Source organism: Oncorhynchus keta, unplaced genomic scaffold, assembly GCF_023373465.1.
Source record: "Oncorhynchus keta strain PuntledgeMale-10-30-2019 unplaced genomic scaffold, Oket_V2 Un_contig_6037_pilon_pilon, whole genome shotgun sequence".
NCBI lineage: Eukaryota > Metazoa > Chordata > Actinopteri > Salmoniformes > Salmonidae > Oncorhynchus > Oncorhynchus keta.
Window position 1 is genome coordinate 27,501 of NW_026288640.1, and position 20,455 is coordinate 47,955.

The following is a 20,455-nucleotide window of genomic DNA, read 5'->3' on the forward strand; positions in this document are numbered from 1 at the left end:
GACACAGACAGGGACACAGACAGGGACACAGACAGGGACACAGACAGAGACACAGACAGAGACACAGACAGGGACACAGACAGGGACACAGACAGAGACACAGACAGGGACACAGACAGAGACACAGACAGGGACACAGACAGGGACACAGACAGAGACACAGACAGGGACACAGACAGGGACACAGACAGGGACACAGACAGACAGAGACACAGACAGAGACACAGACAGAGACAGAGACAGGGACACAGACAGGGACACAGACAGGGACACAGACAGGGACACAGACAGGGACACAGACAGGGACACAGACAGGGACACAGACAGGGACACAGACAGGGACACAGACAGGGACACAGACAGGGACACAGACAGGGACACAGACAGAGACACAGACAGGGACACAGACAGGGACACAGACAGGGACACAGACAGAGACACAGACAGGGACACAGACAGAGACACAGACAGAGACACAGACAGGGACACAGACAGGGACACAGACAGAGACACAGACAGAGACACAGACAGGGACACAGACAGAGACACAGACAGGGACACAGACAGGGACACAGACAGGGACACAGACAGGGACACAGACAGGGACACAGACAGGGACACAGACAGAGACACAGACAGGGACACAGACAGGGACACAGACAGAGACACAGACAGAGACACAGACAGGGACACAGACAGGGACACAGACAGGGACACAGACAGAGACACAGACAGGGACACAGACAGAGACACAGACAGGGACACAGACAGGGACACAGACAGAGACACAGACAGAGACACAGACAGAGACACAGACAGGGACACAGACAGGGACACAGACAGGGACACAGACAGGGACACAGACAGGGACACAGACAGGGACACAGACAGGGACACAGACAGGGACAGAGACAGAGACACGGACAGGACACGGACAGGGACACAGACAGGACACAGACAGGGACACAGACAGGGACACAGACAGGGACACAGACAGGACAGGGACACAGACAGAGACACAGACAGAGACACAGACAGGGACACAGACAGGGACACAGACAGGGACACAGACACAGACAGGGACACAGACAGGGACACAGACAGGGACACAGACAGGGACACAGACAGGGACACAGACAGGGACACAGACAGAGACACAGACAGAGACACAGACAGGGACACAGACAGGGACACAGACAGGGACACAGACAGGGACACAGACAGGACACAGACAGGGACACAGACAGAGACAGACAGCACACACAGGGACACAGACAGGGACACAGACAGAGACACAGACAGGGACACAGACAGGGACACAGACAGGGACACAGACAGGGACACAGACAGGGACACAGACAGGGACACAGACAGGGACACAGACAGGGACACAGACAGGGACACATTTGTTTACTTGTGTTGTAACGGAGTTAAAGAGGAAGAGATTCTGTACCAGAGGAAGTTGGAACAATTATAACATTGATATCAGGAAATGAAATCGAGGTTTAATCAAGTCGGGGGGTGATCAGGGTAAGACTCTTGAAAAGGAGCTGTCTTGTTTTGAGAGACAGGAGGTCACGAGTTGGTACCAAGTGTAGGGGGGCTCAACCAGGGGAAGTGGGACTCGCTCCGGCAGTTTGACGTTACAGTGATACATCTAACGCCTTCATATTATCAAACCATATATCTGATATGTCCTCTTTCCTCCCCCCTCCCTCCCTCCCTCCCCTCCCATCTCTCTCCCTCCCTCCCTACCTCCCCTCCCCTCCCTCCTTCCCCTCGACCCTCTCCTCCTTCCCTCCCTCCCTTCCCTCCCTCCCTCCCTCCCTCCCTCCTCCCCTCCTCCCTCTCCCCTCCCCCCTACCATCTCTCTCCTTCCCTCTCTCCCTCTCCCTCTCCTCCCCCCTCACGTTGTATCCAGGTATCCAGGCCTACTGCTTGTCCCATGTGACACGGGAGGAGAGTGCTGGCTAGAAGCCAGTCTGGAGGCCGCCATGTTGCTCTGGATGCCAGGGACGGATCACATGTTCGAGGGTCCCTGCTGTCTGATGACTGAATGAATCACATGCTCTGGTTTAGAAACTGATTTAGGATCAGGACCCCCCCATTCACAATGTGTCTCAGAGTAGGACACCTGATGTAAGGTTAGGACTCCCCCCATTCACAATGTGTCTCAGAGTAGGACACCTGATGTAAGGTTAGGACCCCCCCCATTCACAATGTGTCTTACTGAGAGTAGGAATATGAGTCCTGTGTCCTAGGACCCTGAGTTCAGTTCCACAGATGTGTCTCAGAGTAGGACACCTGATGTAAGGTTAGGATCCCCCCCATTCACAATGTGTCCTCTGAGACTGTTTGTGAATATGGGACCTGATCCTAGACCCAGTTCAGTTCCTCTGAGACTGTTTGTGAATATGGGACCTGATCCTAGACCCAGTTCAGTTCTGTTACTCTGAGACTGTTTGTGAATATGGGACCTGATCCTAGACCCAGTTCAGTTCTGTTCCTCTGAGACTGTTTGTGAATATGGGACCTGATCCTAGACCCAGTTCTGTTCCTCTGAGACTGTTTGTGAATATGGGACCTGATCCTAGACCCAGTTCAGTTCTGTTACTCTGAGACTGTTTGTGAATATGGGACCTGATCCTAGACCCAGTTCAGTTCTGTTCCTCTGAGACTGTTTGTGAATATGGGACCTGATCCTAGACCCAGTTCAGTTCTGTTACTCTGAGACTGTTTGTGAATATGGGACCTGATCCTAGACCCAGTTCTGTTCCTCTGAGACTGTTTGTGAATATGGGACCTGATCCTAGATTATGTTACTCTGAGACTTGCTTGTCAATATGTGTACAGCTCTTTAGTATCACAACTCCTCACAACCTTTTTTAAAATGTTTTATTGATAGTTCACCTGAAATGATATTTTGATTTCCTTCCAGTCTTGGGACCAAGTAAGATGGTAATCCTTTAATCTTTATGTTTGTTTTACCTGGACACTAAATAATACATCTTGTTGTTGTTGTCCAACACCTTGCAAGTCAATGTCCTCCCTCATGTCCTGGGTGAACTATCAACCTTTTACCCGGGTGGGGATTGGCTTTTATAGACGGGGCTCATCTGGAAGGTTTCTTACCCGGGTGGGGATTGGCTTTTATAGACGGGGCTCATCTGGAAGGGGATTGGCTTTTATAGACGGGGCTCATCTGGAAGGTTTCTTACCCGGGTGGGGATTGGCTTTTATAGACGGGGCTCATCTGGAAGGGGATTGGCTTTTATAGACGGGGCTCATCTGGAAGGGGATTGGCTTTTATAGACGGGGCTCATCTGGAAGGGGATTGGCTTTTATAGACGGGGCTAATCTGGAAAGGTTTCTCATCTGAAAGGGGATTGGCTTTTATAGGGGGCTCATCTGGGTGGGGATTGGCTTTTATAGACGGGGCTCATCTGAAGGTTTCTTACCCGGATGGGGATTGGCTTTTATAGACGGGGCTCATCTGGAAGGGGATTGGCTTTTATAGACGGGGCTAATCTGGAAGGTTTCTTACCCGGGTGGGGATTGGCTTTTATAGACGTGGCTAATCTGGAAGGGGATTGGCTTTTATAGACGGGGCTAATCTGGAAGGGGATTGGCTTTTATAGACGGGGCTAATCTGGAAGGGGATTGGCTTTTATAGACGGGGCTAATCTGGAAGGGGATTGGCTTTTATAGACGGGGCTAATCTGGAAGGGGATTGGCTTTTATAGACGGGGCTAATCTGGAAGGGGATTGGCTTTTATAGACGGGGCTAATCTGGAAGGGGATTGGCTTTTATAGACGGGGCTAATCTGGAAGGTTTCTTACCCGGGTGGGGATTGGCTTTTATAGACGGGGCTCATCTGGAAGGTTTCTTACCCGGGTGGGGATTGGCTTTTATAGACGGGGCTAATCTGGAAGGTTTCTTACCCGGGTGGGGATTGGCTTTTATAGACGGGGCTAATCTGGAAGGGGATTGGCTTTTATAGACGGGGCTAATCTGGAAGGTTTCTTACAGAAGAAACATGGGATGCATAAACATAGTAGAATAATTTTTTTAAAGAACCGTTTGGGGATTATGGGGACAATTTGGAGATTATGGTGACTGTTTGGAGATTATGGCAACAGTTTGGAGATTATGGGAACAGTTTGGAGATTATGGGGACAGTTTGGAGATTATGGGACGGTTTGGAGATTATGGGGACAGTTTGTAGATTATGGGGACAGTTTGGAGATTATGGGGACGGTTTGGAGATTTGGAGATTATGGGGATTATGGGGACAGTTTGTAGATTATGGGAGAGTTTGTAGATTATGGGGACAGTTTGGAGATTATGGGGACAGTTTGGAGATTATGGGGACGGTTTGGAGATTATGGGGACAGTTTGGAGATTATGGGGGTTTGTAGATTATGGGGACAGTTTGGAGATTATGGGGACAGTTTGGAGATTATGGGGACAGTTTGGAGATTATGGGGACAGTTTGGAGATTATGGGGACAGTTTGGAGATTATGGGGACGGTTTGGAGATTATGGGGACAGTTTGGAGATTATGGGGACGGTTTGGAGATTATGGGGACAGTTTGGAGATTATGGGGAGGGTTTGGAGATTATGGGGACGGTTTGAGATTATGGGGACAGTTTGAGATTATGGGGAAGTTTGGAGATTATGGGGACAGTTTGGAGATTATGGGGACAGTTTGTAGATTATGGGGACAGTTTGGAGATTATGGAGATTATGGGGACAGTTTGGAGATTATGGGGACAGTTTGGAGATTATGGGGACGGTTTGGAGATTATGGGGACAGTTTGGAGATTATGGGGACAGTTTGGAGATTATGGGGACAGTTTGGAGATTATGGGGACAGTTTGGAGATTATGGGGACGGTTTGGAGATTATGGGGACAGTTTGGAGATTATGGGGACAGTTTGTAGATTATGGGAACAGTTTGTAGATTATGGGGACGGTTTGTAGATTATGGGGACAGTTTGTAGATTATGGGGACAGTTTGTAGATTATGGGAACAGTTTGTTTAGATTATGGGAACAGTTTGGAGATTATGGGAACAGTTTTAGATTTGGTGACGGTTTGGAGATTATGGGGACAGTTTGTAGATTATGGGGACAGTTTGTAGATTTGGGAACAGTTTGTAGATTATGGGAACAGTTTGTAGATTATGGGGACAGTTTGTAGATTATGGGGACGGTTTGTAGATTATGGGGAACAGTTTGTAGATTATGGGGACAGTTTGTAGATTATGGGGACAGTTTGTAGATTATGGGGACAGTTTGTAGATTATGGGAACAGTTTGGAGATTATGGGGACAGTTTGGAGATTATGGGGACAGTTTGGAGATTATGGGAACAGTTTGTAGATTATGGGGAAATGATTAGACCAAAGGTGAGGACACAACTGTTCACCTGACACAAGACTCTCTTAATAAGTGTACACACAGTACCTAAAGTCATTTCAATGTACTTTTATGACTCAAATAAGTCTTTTTTTAAGGTCTTTTTAAAAATCTCTCCTAGCTGTGCAGTTGAGGAACTAGAGCAGGCACACTGGGGGGTGATTCTGTTTGGAACCCAACCCTGTATCTCCTTTAATCTCTCCTTGCTGTGCAGTTGAGGAACTAGAGCAGGCACACTGGGGGGTGATTCTGTTTGGAACACAACCCTGCATCTCCTCCATCACACAATTACTGTTGTTTTACTCAATCCCAAAAACAGACCATTTATAAAATCGCAATATTGGGCATGATTTGAAAGCATTTTTTTATTTTTTTTATTTTTTTTTTTATTTAACTAAGCAAATCAGTGAAGAAACATTATTATCTTTACATTGACGGGCCTACCTCTGGGCCAATTATGCGCCGCCCTATTGGCTAATGTTTTAAACGGGACTCCCAATCACAACCAGAGGTGTTTTATTGGCTAATGTTTTCAATCTGATTTTAAGCGTTAGGCTTTCACGAAGCGATTCAGGGAAAGCAGATGGTACATTTCGTGTACTTGTAGAATGGAGTCTTGCTGCAAATTTTCCTTCACAATACAACAAACCACTGCTTATTGTGATGGGAAACAACCCAGGGTATGACACCGTGTCATCTAGTCATTGTACGTCTAACACAGTGATTATAAACGGCGACACTGTTTTTAATGACGGGACTTTTATGATTATTGATGCACATTTGGACTCGGGTGCGTTTGTTTGTTTTGTCTTGTATGACATCAACGCGGTATTGATTTGATTACTCTGAACGTCTCATCTTTCGAGTCCTCGTAATTTAGAGCATTTTAACCTCAAGTCCTCGTAATTTAGAGCATTTTAACCTCAAGTCCTCGTAATTTAGAGCATTTTAACCTCAAGTCCTCGTAATTTAGAGCATTTTAACCTCAAGTCCTCGTAATTTAGAGCATTTTAACCTCAAGTCCTCGTAATTTAGAGCATTTTAACCTCAAGTCCTCGTAATTTAGAGCATTTTAACCTCAAGTCCTCGTAATTTAGAGCATTTTAACCTCAAGTCCTCGTAATTTAGAGCATTTTAACCTCAAGTTCTCGTAATTTAGAGCATTTTAACCTCAAGTCCTCATAATTTAGAGCATTTTAACCTCAAGTCCTGTAACAAAATTGGCAAAAACGTCGCCCAATTAATGGGATGGACGGGGCAATCTGGGCCACGTTCAGTAGGTTACTGGGGATGTTACCGGGGCCACGTTCAGTAGACTACTGGGGATGTTACCGGGGTCACGTTCAGTAGACTACTGGGGATGTTACCGGGGTCACGTTCAGTAGACTACTGGGGATGTTACCGGGGTCACGTTCAGTAGACTACTGGGGATGTTACCGGGGCCACGTTCAGTAGACTACTGGGGATGTTACCGGGGCCACGTTCAGTAGACTACTGGGGATGTTACCGGGGCCACGTTCAGTAGACTACTGGGGATGTTACCGGGGCCACGTTCAGTAGACTACTGGGGATGTTACCAGGGCCACGTTCAGTAGACTACTGGGGATGTTACCGGGGCCACGTTCAGTAGACTACTGGGGATGTTACCGGGGCCACGTTCAGTAGACTACTGGGGATGTTACCGGGGCCACGTTCAGTAGACTACTGGGGATGTTACCGGGGCCACGTTCAGTAGGTTACTGGGGATGTTACCGGGGCCACGTTCAGTAGGTTACTGGGGATGTTACCGGGGCCACGTTCAGTAGACTACTGGGGATGTTACCGGGGCCACGTTCAGTAGACTACTGGGGATGTTACCGGGGCCACGTTCAGTAGACTACTGGGGATGTTACCGGGGGCCACGTTCAGTAGGTTACTGGGGATGTTACCGGAGCCACGTTCAGTAGACTACTGGGAATTTACTGGGGCCACGTTCAGTAGACTACTGGGGATGTTACAGGGCCACGTTCAGTAGACTACTGGGGATGTTTTCGGGGGCCACGTTCTAGTAGACTACTGGGGATGTTACCGGGGACCACGTTCAGTAGCTGTGTACTACTATTCCAAGTATTAAACGTTAGTAAGACTACTGGGGAGCGTTACCAGCCACATTCAGTAGACTACTGGGGACGTTACAGGGCCAGTTAAGTAGGTTACTGTTATGTTACATCAGAACGACAGAAAACACGTTCAGTAGACTACTGGGGATGTTACAATCAGCCACGTCTCAGTAGACTACTGGGGATGTTACCGGGCCATGGTCATTCAGTAGACTACTGGATGTTACCGGGGCCACGTTCAGTAGACACTGGGGATTGTAGACATAATGATATGGTCACAGTTCAGTAGACACTGGGGATGTTACATTCAGTTAGTAGACTAATGGGGATATGGTCATTCAGTTAGTAGACATAATGGGATGTTACCGGGGGCCAGTTAGTAGACATAATGATATGGTCATTCAGTTAGTAGACATAATGATATGGCCATTCAGTTAGTAGACATAATGATATGGTCATTCAGTAGTTACTAATGTTATGGCCATTCAGTTAGTAGACATAATGATATGTTCATTCACGTTCAGTAGACATACTGGGGATGATATGGCCATTCAGTAGGTTACTCATAATGTTATGGCCACGTTCAGTAGACTATAATGATATGGTCATTCAGTTAGTAGACTACTGGGGATGTTACCGGGGCCACGTTCAGTAGACATATAATGTTATGGTCCACGTTCAGTAGACTACTAATGATATGGTCACAGTTCAGTAGACTATCATAATGATATGGTCATTCAGTTAGTAGACTACTGGGGATGATATGGTCATTCAGTTCAGTAGACACTAATGATATGGTCATTCAGTTCAGTAGACTATGGGGATGATATGGTCATTCAGTAGGTTACTGGGGATGATATGGTCATTCAGTTAGTAGACATAATGGGGATGTTACCATAATGATATGGTCATTCAGTTAGGCTATGATATGGTCACGTTCAGTAGACTACTGGGGATGTTATGGTCATTCAGTAGGTACTAATGATATGGCCACGTTCAGTAGGTTAATGATATGGATGTTAGTAGACATCAGATAGACTACTGGTCATAATTATGGCCATTCGTTCAGTAGACTATAATGATATGGCCATTCGTTCAGTAGACATAATGATATGTTACATTCAGTTCAGTAGACTACTAATGATATGTTCATTCAGTTAGTAGACATCACGTGGTCATTCAGTTAGTAGACTACTGGGGATGTTATGGCCATTCGTTAGTAGACTACTAATGATATGGTCATTCAGTTCAGTAGACTATGGGGATGTTATATGGCCACAGTCAGTAGACTACTGGGGATGATATGGGCATTCAGTTAGTAGACTACTGGGGATGTTATGGCCACGTTCAGTAGACTACTGGGGATGTTATGGTCCAGTTCAGTAGACTACTGATATGGGATGTTACATCGGGCCACGTTCAGTAGACTACTGGGGATGTTCATTCAGGGCCACGTTCAGTAGACTACTGGGGATGTTATGGCCATTCGTCAGTAGACTATAATGTTATGGTCATTCAGTTAGTAGACTACTCATAATGATATGGTCATTCAGTTAGTAGACATCATAATGATATGGACAGTTAGTAGACATAATGATATGGTCATTCAGTTAGTAGACTATGGGGATGATATGGTCCAGTTCAGTAGACTACTGGGATGTTACCAGGATAGCCACGTTCAGTAGACTATCTGGGGATGTTATATGGCCATTAGACATCATAAGTTCAGTAGACATACTGGGGATGTTATGGCCACGTTCAGTATGTTATGGGGAGTTAGTAGACATCATAATGATATGGTCATTCAGTTAGTAGACATACTGGGGATGTCATTCAGTCAGTAGACATATGGGGATGATATGGTCATTCAGTTAGTAGACTAATGGGGATGATTACATTCAGTTAGTAGACATCATAATGATATGGTCATTCAGTCATTAGGTTTACTCATAATGTTATGGCCACAGTTAGTAGACATCATACTGATATGGTCATTCAGTTAGTAGACACTAATGATATGGTCATTCAGTCAGTAGACTATAATGATATGGCCATTCAGTTAGTAGACTACTGGGGTCATTCAGTTCAGTAGACTATGGGGATGTCATTCAGTTAGTAGACTATGGGGATGATATGGTCATTCAGTTAGTAGACTACTGATATGTTCATTCAGTTAGTAGACATGGGGATGATATGGTCATTCAGTTAGTAGACACTGGGGATATGGTCGGGCCAGTTCAGTAGACTATGGGGATCATTCAGTTAGCCAGACATCAGTATGATACTGGGGATGTTGGTCATTCAGTTAGTAGACATGGGGATGATATGGTCATTCAGTTCAGTAGACTATAATGATATGGTCACGTTCAGTAGACTACTGGGGATATTCATTCAGTTAGTAGACATCATAATGATATGGTCATTCAGTTAGTAGACATCAGTAGGTTGATATGGTCATTCAGTTAGTAGACATCATAATGATATGGTCATTCAGTTAGTAGACTACTGATATGGTCATTCAGTTCAGTAGACTACTGGGGATATGGTCATTCAGGTAGACATTCAGTTAGTAGACTACATAATGATATGGCCATTCGTTCATAGACTACTAATGATATGGTCATTCAGTTAGTAGACATCATAGTGATATGGTCATTCAGTTAGTAGACACTAATGATATGGTCATTCAGTTAGTAGACATCATAATGATCAGTAGACTTATGTAGGTCACATCAGTAGACTATGGGGATGTTATGGTCATTCAGTTAGTAGACATTAGTAGACAGTAGAATGGGGATATGGTCACGTTCAGTAGTTAGTAGACATCATAATGATACTGGGGATGTTAGTAGATAATGATATGGTCATTCAGTTAGTAGACATGGGGATGTTATTCAGTTAGTAGACATCATAATGATATAGAGTTAGTAGACATCATAATGATATGGTCATTCAGTTAGTAGACATCATAATGATATGGTCATTCAGTTAGTAGATGTTCACGTTAGTAGACTACTGGGGATCATTCAGTTCAGTAGACTACTGGGGATGTTATGGTCATTCAGTTCAGTAGACTATAATGTTAGGGGCCATCAGTCATTGATGTTTTATTATCCTATGAAGATAAACGTCAGGTTGTCATTCAGTTAGTAGACATCTACTGTCATATGGTCATTTGAGTTTTCTTAAGAAAGTGTGTGTGTGTTGCAGTCCCAGACATCTAATGATATACCATTCGGTTTTTCTCATAATCTAGATTACAGATTGGGTAAGACTACTATTCCACTGTATTAAAATAGTGAAGTGAAATCAGAAGTCATTCAGTTAGTAGAAAGTGATGTATTTTCCAGAATAGTAAAACCACAGATATGGTCATTCAGTTAGTAGACACATCGAACGACAGAAAACATCCAACGACATCCTATGATAAATCATTCAGTTATAGACATCATAATGATATGGTCATTCAGTTAGTAGACATCATAATGATATGGTCATTCAGTTAGTAGACATCATAATGATATGGTCATTCAGTTAGTAGACATCATAATGATATGGTCATTCAGTTAGTAGACATCATAATGATATGGTCATTCAGTTAGTAGACATCATAATGATATGGTCATTCAGTTAGTAGACATCATAATGATATGGTCATTCAGTTAGTAGACATAATGATATGGTCATTCAGTTAGTAGACATCATAATGATATGGTCATTCAGTTAGTAGACATCATAATGATATGGTCATTCAGTTAGTAGACATCATAATGATATGGTCATTCAGTTAGTAGACATCATAATGATATGGTCATTCAGTTAGTAGACATCATAATGATATGGTCATTCAGTTAGTAGACATCATAATGATATGGTCATTCAGTTAGTAGACATCATAATGATATGGTCATTCAGTTAGTAGACATCATAATGATATGGTCATTCAGTTAGTAGACATCATAATGATATGGTCATTCAGTTAGTAGACATAATGATATGGTCATTCAGTTAGTAGACATCATAATGATATGGTCATTCAGTTAGTAGACATCATAATGATATGGTCATTCAGTTAGTAGACATAATGATATGGTCATTCAGTTAGTAGACATCATAATGATATGGTCATTCAGTTAGTAGACATCATAATGATATGGTCATTCAGTTAGTAGACATCATAATGATATGGTCATTCAGTTAGTAGACATCATAATGATATGGTCATTCAGTTAGTAGACATCATAATGATATGGTCATTCAGTTAGTAGACATCATAATGATATGGTCATTCAGTTAGTAGACATCATAATGATATGGTCATTCAGTTAGTAGACATCATAATGATATGGTCATTCAGTTAGTAGACATCAGTTAGTAATGATATGGTCATTCAGTTAGTAGACATCATAATGATATGGTCATTCAGTTAGTAGACATCATAATGATATGGTCATTCAGTTAGTAGACATCATAATGATATGGTCATTCAGTTAGTAGACATCATAATGATATGGTCATTCAGTTAGTAGACATCATAATGATATGGTCATTCAGTTAGTAGACATCATAATGATATGGTCATTCAGTTAGTAGACATCATAATGATATGGTCATTCAGTTAGTAGACATCATAATGATATGGTCATTCAGTTAGTAGACATCATAATGATATGGTCATTCAGTTAGTAGACATCATAATGATATGGTCATTCAGTTAGTAGACATCATAATGATATGGTCATTCAGTTAGTAGACATCATAATGATATGGTCATTCAGTTAGTAGACATCATAATGATATGGTCATTCAGTTAGTAGACATCATAATGATATGGTCATTCAGTTAGTAGACATCATAATGATATGGTCATTCAGTTAGTAGACATCATAATGATATGGTCATTCAGTTAGTAGACATCATAATGATATGGTCATTCAGTTAGTAGACATCATAATGATATGGTCATTCAGTTAGTAGACATCATAATGATATGGTCATTCAGTTAGTAGACATCATAATGATATGGTCATTCAGTTAGTAGACATCATAATGATATGGTCATTCATAATGATATGGTCATTCAGCATAGACATCATAATGATATGGTCATTCAGTTAGTAGACATCATAATGATATGGTCATTCAGTTAGTAGACATCATAATGATATGGTCATTCAGTTAGTAGACATCATAATGATATGGTCATTCAGTTAGTAGACATCATAATGATATGGTCATTCAGTTAGTAGACATCATAATGATATGGTCATTCAGTTAGTAGACATCATAATGATATGGTCATTCAGTTAGTAGACATCATAATGATATGGTCATTCAGTTAGTAGACATCATAATGATATGGTCATTCAGTTAGTAGACATCATAATGATATGGTCATTCAGTTAGTAGACATCATAATGATATGGTCATTCAGTTAGTAGACATCATAATGATATGGTCATTCAGTTAGTAGACATCATAATGATATGGTCATTCAGTTAGTAGACATCATAATGATATGGTCATTCAGTTAGTAGACATCATAATGATATGGTCATTCAGTTAGTAGACATCATAATGATATGGTCATTCAGTTAGTAGACATCATAATGATATGGTCATTCAGTTAGTAGACATCATAATGATATGGTCATTCAGTTAGTAGACATCATAATGATATGGTCATTCAGTTAGTAGACATCATAATGATATGGTCATTCAGTTAGTAGACATCATAATGATATGGTCATTCAGTTAGTAGACATCATAATGATATGGTCATTCAGTTAGTAGACATCATAATGATATGGTCATTCAGTTAGTAGACATCATAATGATATGGTCATTCAGTTAGTAGACATCATAATGATATGGTCATTCAGTTAGTAGACATCATAATGATATGGTCATTCAGTTAGTAGACATAATAATGATATGGTCATTCAGTTAGTAGACATCATAATGATATGGTCATTCAGTTAGTAGACATCATAATGATATGGTCATTCAGTTAGTAGACATCATAATGATATGGTCATTCAGTTAGTAGACATCATAATGATATGGTCATTCAGTTAGTAGACATCATAATGATATGGTCATTCAGTTAGTAGACATCATAATGATATGGTCATTCAGTTAGTAGACATCATAATGATATGGTCATTCAGTTAGTAGACATCATAATGATATGGTCATTCAGTTAGTAGACATCATAATGATATGGTCATTCAGTTAGTAGACATCATAATGATATGGTCATTCAGTTAGTAGACATCATAATGATATGGTCATTCAGTTAGTAGACATCATTCATGATAATGATATGGTCATTCAGTTAGTAGACATCATAATGATATGGTCATTCAGTTAGTAGACATCATAATGATATGGTCATTCAGTTAGTAGACATCATAATGATATGGTCATTCAGTTAGTAGACATCATAATGATATGGTCATTCAGTTAGTAGACATCATAATGATATGGTCATTCAGTTAGTAGACATCATAATGATATGGTCATTCAGTTAGTAGACATCATAATGATATGGTCATTCAGTTAGTAGACATCATAATGATATGGTCATTCAGTTAGTAGACATCATAATGATATGGTCATTCAGTTAGTAGACATCATAATGATATGGTCATTCAGTTAGTAGACATCATAATGATATGGTCATTCAGTTAGTAGACATCATAATGATATGGTCATTCAGTTAGTAGACATCATAATGATATGGTCATTCAGTTAGTAGACATCATAATGATATGGTCATTCAGTTAGTAGACATCATAATGATATGGTCATTCAGTTAGTAGACATCATAATGATATGGTCATTCAGTTAGTAGACATCATAATGATATGGTCATTCAGTTAGTAGACATCATAATGATATGGTCATTCAGTTAGTAGACATCATAATGATATGGTCATTCAGTTAGTAGACATAATGATACATTCAGTTATAGATATGATATGGTCATTCAGTTAGTAGACATAATGATATGGTCATTCAGTTAGTAGACATCATAATGATATGGTCATTCAGTTAGTAGACATCATAATGATATGGTCATTCAGTTAGTAGACATCATAATGATATGGTCATTCAGTTAGTAGACATCATAATGATATGGTCATTCAGTTAGTAGACATCATAATGATATGGTCATTCAGTTAGTAGACATCATAATGATATGGTCATTCAGTTAGTAGACATCATAATGATATGGTCATTCAGTTAGTAGACATCATAATGATATGGTCATTCAGTTAGTAGACATCATAATGATATGGTCATTCAGTTAGTAGACATCATAATGATATGGTCATTCAGTTAGTAGACATCATAATGATATGGTCATTCAGTTAGTAGTAATGATATGGTCATTCAGTTAGTAGATAATGGTCATTATAGGATCATTCAGTTAGTAGACATCATAATGATATGGTCATTCAGTTAGTAGACATCATAATGATATGGTCATTCAGTTAGTAGTCACATCATAATGATATGGTCATTCAGTTAGTAGACATCATAATGATATGGTCATTCAGTTAGTAGACATCATAATGATATGGTCATTCAGTTAGTAGACATCATAATGATATGGTCATTCAGTTAGTAGACATCATAATGATATGGTCATTCAGTTAGTAGACATCATAATGATATGGTCATTCAGTTAGTAGACATCATAATGATATGGTCATTCAGTTAGTAGACATCATAATGATATGGTCATTCAGTTAGTAGACATCATAATGATATGGTCATTCAGTTAGTAGACATCATAATGATATGGTCATTCAGTTAGTAGACATCATAATGATATTGGTCATTCAGTTAGTAGACATCATAATGATATGGTCATTCAGTTAGTAGACATCATAATGATATGGTCATTCAGTTAGTAGACATCATAATGATATGGTCATTCAGTTAGTAGACATCATAATGATATGGTCATTCAGTTAGTAGACATCATAATGATATGGTCATTCAGTTAGTAGACATCATAATGATATGGTCATTCAGTTAGTAGACATCATAATGATATGGTCATTCAGTTAGTAGACATCATAATGATATGGTCATTCAGTTAGTAGACACATCATAATGATATGGTCATTCAGTTAGTAGACATCATAATGATATGGTCATTCAGTTAGTAGACATCATAATGATATGGTCATTCAGTTAGTAGACATCATAATGATATGGTCATTCAGTTAGTAGACATCATAATGATATGGTCATTCAGTTAGTAGACATCATAATGATATGGTCATTCAGTTAGTAGACATCATAATGATATGGTCATTCAGTTAGTAGACATCATAATGATATGGTCATTCAGTTAGTAGACATCATAATGATATGGTCATTCAGTTAGTAGACATCATAATGATATGGTCATTCAGTTAGTAGACATCATAATGATATGGTCATTCAGTTAGTAGACATCATAATGATATGGTCATTCAGTTAGTAGACATCATAATGATATGGTCATTCAGTTAGTAGACATCATAATGATATGGTCATTCAGTTAGTAGACATCATAATGATATGGTCATTCAGTTAGTAGACATCATAATGATATGGTCATTCAGTTAGTAGACATCATAATGATATGGTCATTCAGTTAGTAGACATCATAATGATATGGTCATTCAGTTAGTAGACATAATGATATGGTCATTCAGTTAGTAGACATAATGATATGGTCATTCAGTTAGTAGACATCATAATGATATGGTCATTCAGTTAGTAGACATCATAATGATATGGTCATTCAGTTAGTAGACATCATAATGATATGGTCATTCAGTTAGTAGACATCATAATGATATGGTCATTCAGTTAGTAGACATCATAATGATATGGTCATTCAGTTAGTAGACATCATAATGATATGGTCATTCAGTTAGTAGACATCATAATGATATGGTCATTCAGTTAGTAGACATCATAATGATATGGTCATTCAGTTAGTAGACATCATAATGATATGGTCATTCAGTTAGTAGACATCATAATGATATGGTCATTCAGTTAGTAGACATCATAATGATATGGTCATTCAGTTAGTAGACATCATAATGATATGGTCATTCAGTTAGTAGACATAATGATATGGTCATTCAGTTAGCAGACACGTATCCCCAGAGAATCAGTCATCTCTCTACAATCTACAGGAAGTCAGGTGTGTTCGTACCGGCAGCTCTTGAAATAACACTGGTTCTCTTTGTTTAGTTTCGATTTGAGTCAAAGCTGCGGTTTGGTATTTGAGTCCGATTGAAAGACCAGAGAGGTGGTGTGGGTGAGTGGGTGGGGGGTGACGGTGCTTGGAAAAATGACCCGATTTGTTATACTCGAGTAAAGACACCTTTTAATAGAAAATGACTGTAACAGAGCCTGTTTCTACTGTGTCATGAGGAGGGTTCAAGGTTCAAGGTTCAAGGCAGGTTGGATTGATGTGCCCACCCAGGAAGAGAGCAGTGAAATCTGATCACGGACCCCAGTTGTTGTCAGATACTTAAGTATCAGAAGTAAAAGTATAAATCATTTAAAATTCCTTATATTAAGCAAACCGGACGGCACGATTGTTTAAAAAAATAAAAATTACGTATAGCCAAGGGCACATTCTAACACTCAGACATCATTTACAAACAAAGCATTTGTGTTTAGTGAGTCCTCCAGATCAGAGCTAGTAGGGATGACCAGGGATGTTCTCTGTTTAGTGAGTCCTCCAGATCAGAGGCAGTAGGGATGACCAGGGATGTTCTCTGTTTAGTGAGTCCTCCAGATCAGAGGCAGTAGGGATGACCAGGGATGTTCTCTGTTTAGTGAGTCCTCCAGATCAGAGGCAGTAGGGATGACCAGGGATGTTCTCTGTTTAGTGAGTCCTCCAGATCAGAGGCAGTAGGGATGACCAGGGATGTTCTCTGTTTAGTGAGTCCGCCAGATCAGAGGCAGTAGGGATGACCAGGGATGTTCTCTGTTTAGTGAGTCCGCCAGATCAGAGGCATCAGGGATGACCAGGGATGTTCTCTGTTTAGTGAGTCCTCCAGATCAGAGGCAGTAGGGATGACCAGGGATATTCTCTGTTTAGTGAGTCCTCCAGATCAGAGGCAGTAGGGATGACCAGGGATGTTCTCTGTTTAGTGAGTCCACCAGATCAGAGGCAGTAGAGATGACCAGAGATGTTCTCTATTTAGTGAGTCTGCCAGATAAGAGGCAGTAGGGATGACCAGGGATGTTCTCTGTTTAGTGAGTCCACCAGATCAGAGGCAGTAGGGATGACCAGGGATGTTCTCTGTTTAGTGAGTCCACCAGATCAGAGGCAGTAGGGATGACCAGGGATGTTCTCTGTTTAGTGAGTCCTCCAGATCAGAGGCAGTAGGGATGACCAGGGATATTCTCTGTTTAGTGAGTCCTCCAGATCAGAGGCAGTAGGGATGACCAGGGATGTTCTCTGTTTAGTGAGTCCTCCAGATCAGAAGCAGTAGGGATGACCAGGGATGTTCTCTGTTTAGTGAGTCCTCAGATCAGAGGCAGTAGGGATGACCAGGGATGTTCTCTGTTTAGTGAGTCCTCCAGATCAGAGGCAGTAGGACATCATAATGATATGGTCATCAGTTATGACCAGGGATATTCTCTGTTTAGTGAGTCCTCCAGATCAGAGGCAGTAGACATAGAGGAGGAGAGGGGAGGAAGGAGGAGAGGGGAGGAAGGAGGAGAGAGGGGATGGAAGGAGGAGAGAGGGGAGGAAGGAGGAGAGAGGGGAGGAAGGAGGAGAGAGGGGAGGAAGGAGGAGAGGGGAGGAAGGGAGGTCATTCAGGAGTAGAGGAGGGAGGAGGAGGAGGAGAGGGGAGGAAGGAGAGAGATAATGGAGGTCATTCAGGAGAGAGGGGAGGAAGGAGGAGAGGGGAGGAGGGATAGAGGGGAGGAAGGAGGATGAGAGTTAGGGAGGAAGGAGGAGAGAGGGGAGGAAGGAGGAGGAGAGAGGGGAGGAGGGAGGAGGAGAGGGGAGGAGGGAGGACATCAGAGGGGAGGAGGGATATGAGAGGGGAGGAAGGAGGAGAGGGGAGGAAGGAGGAGAGGGGAGGAAGGAGGAGAGGGGAGGAGGGAGGGGAGGAGGGAGGAGAGAGGGGAGGAGGGAGGAGAGAGGGGAGGAGGGAGGAGAGGGGAGGAGGGAGGAGAGAGGGGAGGAAGGAGGAGAGGGGAGGAAGGAGGAGAGGGGTCATTCAGAGGAGGGAGGAGAGAGGGGAGGAGGGAGGGGAGAGTCCATTCAGGGAGGGAGGAGAGGGAGGAAGGAGGAGAGGAGGAGGAAGGAGGAGAGGGGAGGAGACATCAGGGATGATATGGGAGGGAGGAGAGAGGGGAGGAAGGAGGAGAGGGAGGAAGGAGGATATGGTCAGGAGGAGGAGAGAGGGGAGGAGGGAGGAGAGAGGGGATGGAAGGATTCAGGAGTAGAGAGGGGATAATGATAGGGTCATTCAGTTAGAGAGAGGGGATAATGATATGGTCATTCAGGAAGGAGGATCATAGGATGATAGAGGGGAGGAGGGAGGAGAGAGGGGAGGAGGGAGGATAGGGGAGGTCAGGGAGTTAGAGAGGGGAGGATAGGATGAGAGGTCAGGAGGGATGAGAGCGGGGAGGAAGGAGGAGAGGGGAGGAGGGATCATAAGAGGGGAGGAGGGAGGAGAGGGGAGGAAGGAGGAGACATCAGAGGGGAGAGGGATGGTCAGGGAGGAAGGAGAGACCAGGGGAGGAAGGAGGAGGATGGAGGATTCAGTTAGGGGAGGAAGGAGGAGAGAGGGGATATGGAGAGGGGAGGAAGGAGGGGAGGAAGGAGGAGAGGGGAGGAAGGATGATAGTCAGGGGAGGTTAGGAGACAGGGGATAGGATGAGAGGGGTCAAGGAGGAGAGGGGAGGGACAGGATGAGGGGATGATATGGAGGATTCAGGAGAGGGGAGGAGGGAGGAGATGAGGAGGGAGGAGAGGGGAGTTAGGAGTCCTCCAGAGAGGGGAGGAGGGATGAGAGGGGTCAGGGAGGAGAGGGGAGGAAGGATCATAAGGGGATAAGGTCAGAGAGGGAGAAGGACCAGAGAGAGGGGAGGAAGGAGGAGAGAGGGAGAAGAGGAGAGGAGGGAGTGGGAGAGGGGACCAGGGATGAGAGGGGAGGAGGGAGTTCCAGAGGAGGGAGGCAGAGAGGGATGAAGGAGGGAGGGGAGGAGGGAGAGAGGGGAGGAGGGATCAGAGGGGAGGAGGGAGGATGAGGGGAGAAGGAGGAGAGGGGAGGTTAGAGAGACATCAGGGAGGAGAGGGAGGAAGGAGGACAGGGGGATGTTCTGTTCTGGATAGGTGAGGTCATTCAGAGGGAGAGAAGCAGGAGAGGGGAGGAAGGAGGAGGATGAGGAAGGTTTAGAGAGAGGATCAGGAGAGAGGGGAGGTCAGGAGGAGAGGGGACAGGGAGGAGAGGGGATAGGTGAGGTCATTCAGTCAGAGGACAGGAGAGGGATGAGGGAGGGGAGGAAGGAGTTAGGGGAGGAGGGAGGAGAGGGGAGGAGGGAGGAGAGGGGAGGAAGGAGGAGAGAGGGGAGGAAGGAGGAGAGAGGGGAGGAAGGAGGAGAGAGGGGAGGAAGGAGAGAGAGGACAGGAAGGAGGAGACCAGGGAGGAGAGGGGAGGAGGGAGGAGAGGGGAGGAGGGAGGAGAGGGAGGAGGGAGGAGAGGGGAGGAGGGAGGAGAGAGGGGAGGAAGGAGGAGAGGGGAGGAGGGAGGAGAGGGGAGGAGGGAGGAGAGGGGAGGAGGGAGGAGAGAGGGGAGGAAGAGGAGAGGGAGGAGGAGAGGGGAGGAAGGAGGAGAGGGGAGGAGGGAGGAGAGGGGAGGAGGGAGGAGAGGAGAGGAAGGAGGGAG

General features: G+C 43.1%; 1 protein-coding gene and 2 long non-coding RNA genes across 7 annotated transcripts in view; 2 read left to right on the plus strand and 1 right to left on the minus strand.

Moving 5' to 3' along the window:
- The window catches only part of LOC118381779 (cytosolic Fe-S cluster assembly factor nubp1), a gene marked incomplete at its 5' end in the record, with an annotated part of 29,471 nt that extends 27,497 nt beyond the window's left edge, over positions 1-1,974 (plus strand). Inside the window, one exon of the mRNA XM_052510654.1 lies at positions 1,922-1,974. Coding sequence (XP_052366614.1) covers positions 1,922-1,974 — 53 coding nt within the window. The remainder of the gene's footprint in view (positions 1-1,921) is intronic.
- A 553-nt stretch (positions 1,975-2,527) lies between these two features.
- LOC127925652 (uncharacterized) lies at positions 2,528-2,951 on the minus strand. The gene is made up of 2 exons (XR_008121706.1): positions 2,804-2,951; positions 2,528-2,752 (listed from the first exon to the last, which is right to left on the minus strand). It is a non-coding gene; the product is annotated as an uncharacterized LOC127925652 (long non-coding RNA).
- On the plus strand, positions 2,747-4,172 carry LOC127925653 (uncharacterized). 5 transcript variants are annotated; one of them, XR_008121711.1, is made up of 4 exons: positions 2,747-3,209; positions 3,450-3,535; positions 3,587-3,831; positions 3,883-4,172. It is a non-coding gene; the product is annotated as an uncharacterized LOC127925653 (long non-coding RNA). The 5 variants fall into 5 exon arrangements; XR_008121707.1 differs by having other exon boundaries at positions 3,587-4,172; XR_008121710.1 differs by having other exon boundaries at positions 3,622-4,172.
- Positions 4,173-20,455: the final 16,283 nt, after the last annotated feature.